We start from the raw sequence: 9,693 nt of genomic DNA on the forward strand, positions 1-9,693 counted from the left end.
GAAGAGCCTTTAGCTGAGGTTGAGCTTTCTTTACCAGAGCTTTTGCTGTTGCTGCTTGAATCTTCTTTTTCAACATTAGATTCTTCACTGGAAGAAGAGTTTGATGAGCTCATAACCATTGTGTTTGTTATCCGTGTAATGATTGTTTCCCATTTCAAGATCCCTTCTTTGATTTCTTTTTGTTGTTCTGCCGTTAGCTTCATGGTGTCTTCACTCTCATCCTGTCTACGACCTCCCATAATTTTAGCCGCCACAGATTTCATAAACTTAAAGGTATTAATGGCTTCCATTTTTTCCTCTTGGATTTCCTCCCTTATCTGTTAAATTATATAAGCATGCATATGATGTGTAGTAAATTAAATGGTTCATTAGCCATAAGTATCGATAACTTGGATAATAAGTTACCTTTCCAATCGCAAAAGAAGAGATGGCCTTGAAGATGCCCCCGGCTTTGGCCTTCAAGTCTCTGTCGTAATCTACTTGGTCTCTTCTTTTTATTGGGCAAACATACTTGGCGAATCCCCTAAGTTTCTCAAAGAAGGCCTTGAATTTATTGTTGTTGGGACATTCCTTCTCAAGATCGGCCACAAAGACCATCACTACTTTAACGGTGTAAGGCTCCACATCCTTCACCGTCTTCGGATCTTCAAGCTGAGGTAAAGATGGCTTATATTTCAGGTGTGCTGAAGCCAGATCCAGAAGGGACGCAGTTGCAAAAAGAATGGTAAAGCATAACAATAGTTGAACTCTTGCCATTATTTTTTTTTTTTTGGTTTTAACTTAAGATTATTCCTTTTTTTTTTTTTTTTTTTTTTTGCGAGGAAGAAAGATTGAAGAATGAATGAATTATAATGGGATTCTTTGGCTGCTTTTATAGTTATGTTTAGTTTTCTATGTTTAGAAATCATTGACCCGCTGATCACTGAGAATTTGGGGGAACAAGGTCTAAATAATAGCAAAGAGCTTCATGGTTCTTAGGTTTCACAAAAATTCCATTGACGATGAGCTCTTTTAGTTTTCAATTAAAATCTATAGTAGTTTTTTTCCTAAAAAAACTTATTCATTTTCTTATTATATGAATTTAGTATTTAATCTTTTTTTTTTTACCTCGTATTTAGTATTTAATCTAAGATGGTAAAAACTAGAATTCCTATATTGGGGCAATTGGAGAAGATTTTGGCAATGGTTATGATTTTTTTTAAAGAATGGTAAAACAAATACATAGAAAATAACATAATATGAGTAAATAACAATATTTCAAAAAAGATAGTAGTATTAAAGAAAAGGGACTCCTTTTTTTATAGTTCAATTAATGTATGAGAAATGTTAAACGAAAAGCATTATATTAGAGAGATATGGAATGCATTTGGAATTTTAGTGTGTAATCTTTATAAGCTCGACTTCTCCCACATTGTAAAATGCAGTCTCATTCAAGTTAAAAAATCTAAGTGATTTCTTTTAGCGAGTGCTTTTTGATTACGATTAATCAATTTAAGTTTATATATTGGTTAAACTATTTAGCTTTTGTCTTATTATGTTTACAATATGATTATATATATATATATATATATATATATATATATATTTTTTTTTTTTTCTAACTTAATTAATATATAAATTTCTGTTTTTCATACTTTTTTACAAAAATATTCTCGTTTATTGTCCATTTTCAATAATTTATTTTTCTATATACGAAATAACTAAATTCTAAACCATCAACTTCAAATACTAAACTATACTTTAAATATAAAATAGAAAGAACTTAAATCTTTTTTTTAAGTTAATTTAATATATTATAATTTTGTAAAATATAGCAGAAATCATATATATAAAAGTAAGGTTTCACTCTCTCCTTATTGGTCCACTTGGCAATGCAATTTTAACAAAAAAAAATTTATATTAAAACACAAATTTTAAAACAGTTAATTTTCACACATTAAATCACATAATATAAAACTGAAATCAGATAAATTTCCCCTATAAATTATGCATTAACTTTATTTCTCCACTAAGTTGTATTAATCAATTGTATTAAAACAAAACAATAAATTAGAATTGTAACTCTTATTTTTCTAAATGTAATTTTTCTTTATTTCTCTTCTTATAATTTTAAAAATACAATTTAACTAAATTCTCTAAAGATGAAACCATTAGTATGAAATCTAGCACTATAAATTAAATTGATGAGTGAAAAACAAAAAAAAACCAAAAAAAATATAAGTTATTCTTGGGGTTTTAAAAATTATTGAGATTGAAGAATTCATATAATTTTATAAGAAAATTAATTTAGTTTGTCACTTCAAAAGTAATATTTTTTTATTTTGAAATATTATGTGTAAGTGTTGATTTTATATCAACAAACAACCAAATCATGTGAATTTTGATTCGGCCACTTGGTATTCCTTTTATTTTAGGTTATAAAAAATAAAATATTTATTTATAATTAAAGGCATATAACTCCATTTAACTCAAATGTAACTCATATCCAATAATTGTACATTAATTCATTCCTCCTACTAACTTATTTATCTTTCAAGAGAAAATATTTTTGGTTAAATTTTCATATTTTTTAATTATTTTTGGTTGGCTAAACTTATATTCATATTTTCGTTGGCTAAATTAATATATTTCTCATGTAAAATTTTTGTTTATAATATATTTCTCGTTTCAAAGTTTAAAGCAATATATCATATATCTAAAAGTAAGGTTTTGGTCTCTCCTTATTGGTTGATTTTCATTTAATGTTTCTAATTTTTTTTATTTTTTATTTGCTTTCTAATTGCTTTAAATAATATTTAAGACCCAATAAACACAATACATTTAACTCACAGATTAAAATAAAATTATAACTGAAAATAAAATAAATTATTGAAACGACTTGACCCTTCTTTTTAAAAAATAAAAAAATAAATAATAAATAATAACAATAAATAAATAACTACAACTAGTGGTCCCATACCCACTAGTCACCTAACCATAATCACAATCAACAGCGGAAATAACCAAACTCATGTACAATAAATCACCAATCATAATCCAATAACCAACATTAATTCCAAATCATAAACTAATGATCCAAACAGCATAAACCAGAGAACCAACAATCCTAAACAACATTCTAGGACTCAACTCTAGCAACCTAACAGAAGCCAGACAACCAAGCGAACCACTAGAATATCCTTCTCTTCATTGTCTTGATTCCACGATCACGCTTTGCCTTTACCTGCACCACAAACACAAATTCCAATGCATGAGTATTTTATAAACACTCAGTAAGGCAATCCTCCCATCTACTGTGCTATACACACAAGCAATAGAGACATCTCTAACCATCAATAAACAATCAACAATCAACAATAACAAACCAGGACTCAGCATTGACCGACACCAAATGGAGGTTGCATCGACCGACGCAAGATCTGCATCGACCGATGCAAGGTTAACCTGCATCGACCGATGCTCCCATTGCATTGACCAACTCATGCTCGACATAGCACAAAATCCCTAGATTTCACGCGACGTCCTCGCATCTGCATCGACCGACGCACAAAGTGCATCGACCGATGCAATGCTGAGCATCGTTTTCCCCCGAAGCTTCTCGTCGGATCTTCGTTCCTACAACCACAAAAATCGATCCCAAGCCAAAAGAAAGCTTCCCAACGTCCCAAATAACAATCTAACAAGACTAGCAACACATAACAAGCAAATCAGAGATATCTCCAGCTTAGATAAGTCATGGTCATGCACTTACCTTTGCCACAGAAGAAATCCGACCCAAGCACAGGAAGAAAACATTCCTAGGAAGCTCCTACAACGATCCCAGCTACAGATCTCTACAAAAACAACTTCCAACTCCAAGAAATCACCAGGAAGACTCATGAACACCAAGAACTCTTCTCTCTCTCTTTCGTTTCTCTTAAAAGCGGCTAAACACGCCTAATGAGACAAAACTCGAGTTTAAGGGTTTTTCCTAACCCAAAACGCAGTGTTTAACTTAAGTCAAACCGCAGAAAACTGAACATGCATCGACCGATGCTCCTCCAGCATCGACCGATGCACATCCCAAACCGGGATTCCAGTTCGCGGATGTTACAATTATGCATTAATCATATTCTACCACTCAATTTTATTCAAACACAATAAATTACTATTGTAACTCCATAATTCTAAATGTAACTTCCATCATTCCTTATCATATAAATAATCATTTTCTCAATCTCTCATTCTCTCATATTGACATTATTTTACTATCTCATTTTCACATTCTCTCATTCTCTTCTACAATACCTCAGATCATTTTTTTTTTTTTTTATATTTTTTTTTATTAATTTTGTTGTATGGGTTGTAAAAAACAAATGAAATCTCATTGTAAATTTTTAATGCTAAATTTTAATTTTAGAGACTACATTATATATATTTTACATTGTTCTTATTTTAAAAGATTCATCTCCATTATTTAATTTAGATTATTATCTTATAAGTAATCATTCTCTCATCCTCTCCCACCAATATCAAATGTTTTTATATGTCATATGTCTTGTAAGAGTTTGATTCTATATTTTAATTTAGAAAGTATTATATATATATATATATATATATATACTAAATTGTTCTATTTTTTAAAGATTCATCTCCATTATATAATTTGGATTACCATCTTATAGTAATCATTCTCTCCTACTCTCCCACCAATATCAAATTTTGTTATATCTCATATGTGTTGTAACTTGTAAGAGTTTGATTCTATATTTTAATTTAGAAAGTATTATATATATTTAACACTGTTTTCAGTTTTTATTTTATTTATATAAAAATAAAATATTTCTTTTCTATTTCTTGCATTTCTAATCTACTCAGATTTATTTTTTAAATTTGCATAGTTAAACTTAAATTCACATATGTTGGTTTTAACACAAAAAAAATCAACTTTATATGAGAATTAGATGTTCCTATTCATTTTTAAACAATCAATGTGTAACATTATATATATAAGCATTTTATCTTGCAATCACAAGTTCTATTTACATTGCTTAACTCCATGGTTAAACTATAACTAGGTAATAACCCGCACTATATGCGGGATAAATCGACTCAAATAAAATTATTAATGTAAAATTATTATTTGGAATTTAAGGTGTCATAATAATAATTTTACATATAATTTTCTTTTATTTTATTCAAATTTACATTTAATAATTTTGTGTAAAAATATGTTTCACCCTTGAAATATGGAATATAATATTAATTATTGTGATAATTGTGATAATGTTATTTATTTTTAAGATTATTGTAATAATTAATTTTTAATATATACACCCTTTGTTTCATAAATAGTGTCATTTTAGAATTTTATTTTTGTTTCACAATGAGTGTCATTTTACATTTCCAGTGCACTATTTTATATTTTGAATGCATCTTTTTCATTAGATTTTCTAGTTTTACCATTAATCTATGACTAAATTAACCCATCAAACATTTATTAAATAAGGGCATATATGTATATTTTAATATTTTCTAAATTTGTGTGAAATGTGTCAAAATGACACTTATTGTGTAACAGAGGGAGTACTTGAATAGTCATCAAATTTTTTAAAATCGGAGAATAAGTTTTGTATTTCAAAAAGTTAAATAGATGAATAAGTTTTTAATAGTTTATGAAATGTAATTTACTTTAAATCATTAAATATTTTATGAAAATGATAATTAAATTATTAACTATATATATTTTTTAATAGTTGATGAAGTCTTTCATTTTAAAAAACTAATAGAAAGAAACATTACCTTATACATTCTAATGACACATTTATGTAGATAATAATGAAATAAAGATTTCCTTATATATTTTAATGGCACATTTAATAAATCAAAAGACTTATATTTGTAAATATGTTTATCTTGAGATGCTTAATTTTCATTAAATCTGCAAATCGTTATGGCGACGACACATCAGCATTTTCAACAAAATGCTTCTCTATTAATATATAGGGGATATATGTTGTCCTATTTGCAGGAACAACAACATACTTATTTAATATATTTAAATAGCAGATGATTAATCGAAATAAACATTTCTCCAAATTTTATAATTCAATCAATGTGAGTTTACTTATTACTTTGAAAAACATTTACATTGAAGTTCATAAAATCATATAAAAAAATTAAAATACTATGTCACTTCAAATTTGGAAGGAAACACTTGGTACTCTTTTAAAAAAAAGTCAAGATACATATAAAATTTATTAATATTTAACTCACTTTAAAGGCATAAAAGGTCATTTAACTCAAAAATAACTTCTATCCAATAATTCCATACATTCCTCCCACAACTAATATATATATATACTAGCAATCGATCCGCGCTACGCGCGGTAGTTAGATTAAGGTGTATTCCGAGTTTTGTTGTGTATATTTTTTTGGGTTTTGTAAATTCATCTTTACGTTTGTTTTTGTATTTAATTTTGGTTGCTTATGTTGTTTTATTGGATATTTTAATAAAAATATGTTTTGCAGTAAGTATAATTTAGTTTGCTGTTTTTAAAGGAAAAATTGAGATCATCTTGTGTGTTTATAATGTTTTTTTAAAAAATTATTATTAGAAGTTAACATTGTTTAGTTGAAGTTGTTGTTTTGCTGTAGTTGTTAGATGTCATTAATTTATTATTATTTTCTATTTTGTGANTAACTCAAAAATAACTTCTATCCAATAATTCCATACATTCCTCCCACAACTAATATATATATATACTAGCAATCGATCCGCGCTACGCGCGGTAGTTAGATTAAGGTGTATTCCGAGTTTTGTTGTGTATATTTTTTTGGGTTTTGTAANAAAAAAAAAAAACTTTCAAGCAGCTATCTATTTTATATTTATACTAGCAATCGATCCGCGCTATGCATGGTAGTTAGAATAAGGTGTATTCCGAGTTTTGTTGTGTATATTTTTTTTGGGTTTTGTAAATTCATCTTTACGTTTGTTTTTGTATTTAATTTTGGTTGCTTATGTTGTTTTATTGGATATTTTAATAAAAATATGTTTTGCAGTAAGTATAATTTAGTTTGCTGTTTTTAAAGGAAAAATTGAGATCATCTTGTGTGTTTATAATGTTTTTTAAAAAAATTATTATTAGAAGTTAACATTGTTTAGTTGAAGTTGTTGTTTTGCTGTAGTTGTTAGATGTCATTAATTTATTATTATTTTCTATTTTGTGATTGGATTGTTATTTAATATTTTCATATGTATTTTGTAAACTATTGGAGTAATTTTTTTGTCAATGTTTTAGTGTTTGGAGTGAAAAGATTGTGGATTTTATTAAAAAAAATAAATAAAATCAATAACTTACATTCCTCTTTTCTGGGCTATTTTTGTTTGTTTCATTCGGGCCCAATTTCTCTGTAAGGCTTATAATTTGTGGGTTTATTGGGCCATTATTTATATGTTATTGAGTTGAAATTGATTTGTTCTTTTTCAAAATCCTATGTCCCCGTGAACGGATAGGAGAAGAGTAATTTTCCGATATAGAGGTCTGTTTTAGGATTGAACTTATGTCTTTGATGCTCTTAATTATTTTTTCAGTCATTCATGTCGTAATCGTTATCCCATGTTGATTTTGTTAAAGGTGAATGTCAATTGGGTTGCAAGTTTGTTTATATGAAAATATGTTGGCTTCTTTAGGTTTCCTAATTAAGTTGTGAGTTGTTTTGTGTTCTTGGTTGTAATTTTTTTCCCCTTTGTCCTGTGAGTGGTTTTTTTCGATTTGATGTAAGTTTTGTTTTGGGGAAAATTAATTTTCTTGTTTATCTTGTTGTAATTTTATAAAGTCCGGGTTGTTTTTTTGTTTTTTCGGTTGTTTTTTTCATATAATTTTGTGTTACAGTTATCTGATTGTGGCATTCATATATTTGAACCTTTTTAGTTTATTAAATGTGTGTTCATCTCTTTGCTTCTTTGTCTTTGGTGATGGATTTGTGACGTGCTGCCAAATAATTTTAATTGATTTCTAGTTGTGTTTCCTTGATTCTTTGAAAGTGTTGCTTGGGTTGCCTTGTTTTGATATTTTAAATTTTAAATTATGATCAGTTTAATAGAAAATTTTAACTATATTATTACCACTAATGAAAAATTATGGTACTGTTTTCTTATTTTAACATTTAATTTATTTTACAGAATTATTTTTTATTTAAACTTTCGATTAATTATATTTAACAAAAAACATGCACTAAATGAATATTTTAAAATAAAAAAATTGAATTCATAGGATTTAAAAATAGTGATGGGTCTATAGACTTTGAATGAAATAGTGTTGGGCCTACAGATTTTGGATGAAATTTAGTTGATCAGTTTGTCATTTGTATGATTGTTTAAAGTGCTTATTAATATCTGTAAGGCCCACAAAATTAAAGAATAAATGACTGACGTGGCAGCTGACGTGGCAGCACTAGGAGTGAGAAAAGCTAACTTTATATATATAGATATGTTCAAGATTATATTTAAATATTACAGAATTTTTTAGTTAGCTAAACTTATAGTCACATATATACAATATATATACATAAGAATTTATATTACTTATTAACACCATAATTCGACCCATTATTTGCTTAACTCAAAATTGGTTTCAAAGCCAACTAAAGAAAAAAAATGATCTTATTGATATTAGACCAGAACATGGGCTTACAAACATAATCACTTACACGGAAGATAATTTTTTAGAAAAATAACTTATTATTGCAACATCAACGTATCCTCAAAATCAGTTAATTAGAAAATCTAAACATCAACGTATCCTCAAAAATAACTGCTTTTACATAAGCAGTTAATTAGAAAATCTAAAATACAATAAATGTATTAGGAACAATATCAGTCAATGATCAGATTGGATCCTCAAAAACAAGAAACAACATCCTCATAATTCATAAAAAATAAACGCCACAATTGTACACATCTAAACGAAAGGGTATAAACATATAGTTTATAAATACAAGTGATTGCGAAGCCCGTATATGCCTAATTAAAACGAAATAATATAAAAGAGAAAACGAAAAAGACCAAAAAAAAAACAAGAAAGTTCTAACTACACCACAACCCACGCGTTGTGTGGGGAAGCACCTAGTGAAAATGATAAAAAGGTATTTTTGAAAAAAAGTATAAGCAAAAAGGTATTTCTAACAATTTCTTATTAATATATATGATGGTGATAAAATATAAGTGATTTATTTCTTTTTAAAATAAAAAGTTAATGAAAAATTCTAAATATGTGCATTTCAGAAACATATATTAACCTAATAAATAAGTTGTATATAGAAAAATATCTTACCATCTACTTTTTAAAAATAGCTAAATTAGAGAATATAGGAAATATATAGAATATGTTTAATTCTTTTTATGTTGAGGCTAAATTATCTCTAATTGTGTATAACTAGTGGTGTGTGTTCATTTTAATCAATGAAAATAACTCATTACTTTCCACAATTCCATATGAAATAGGACAACATGTTTGGAATCATATTTTGACAGGCACAAATGTACCCTTTGAGCTAGATTTAGCTATGAGATTGACAGACAAGATTTTTAGAGCTATAGATTTCGACACATAGCCGTGATATTTATACATGGGATATGCATCACAAAGAGAGTTCTTTATAGATCACATAGAATACAACTTCTTAAGAACTAATAAGAGAATTATAAGGCAT

At 27.4% G+C, this 9,693-nt stretch overlaps 1 protein-coding gene across 1 annotated transcript in view; it reads right to left on the reverse strand.

The window, feature by feature from the left end:
• LOC104698757 overlaps positions 1–819 on the reverse strand; it is a 2,393-nt gene extending 1,574 nt beyond the window's left edge. The window contains exons 1-2 of the mRNA XM_019246687.1: positions 406–819; positions 1–317 (exon numbers count right to left, since the gene is read on the reverse strand). Coding sequence (XP_019102232.1) covers positions 1–317; positions 406–756 — 668 coding nt within the window. The 5' untranslated portion in view covers positions 757–819. The remainder of the gene's footprint in view (positions 318–405) is intronic.

The sequence above is a fragment of the Camelina sativa genome, chromosome 6 (assembly GCF_000633955.1).
Source record: "Camelina sativa cultivar DH55 chromosome 6, Cs, whole genome shotgun sequence".
NCBI classification, from domain to species: Eukaryota; Viridiplantae; Streptophyta; class Magnoliopsida; order Brassicales; family Brassicaceae; genus Camelina; species Camelina sativa.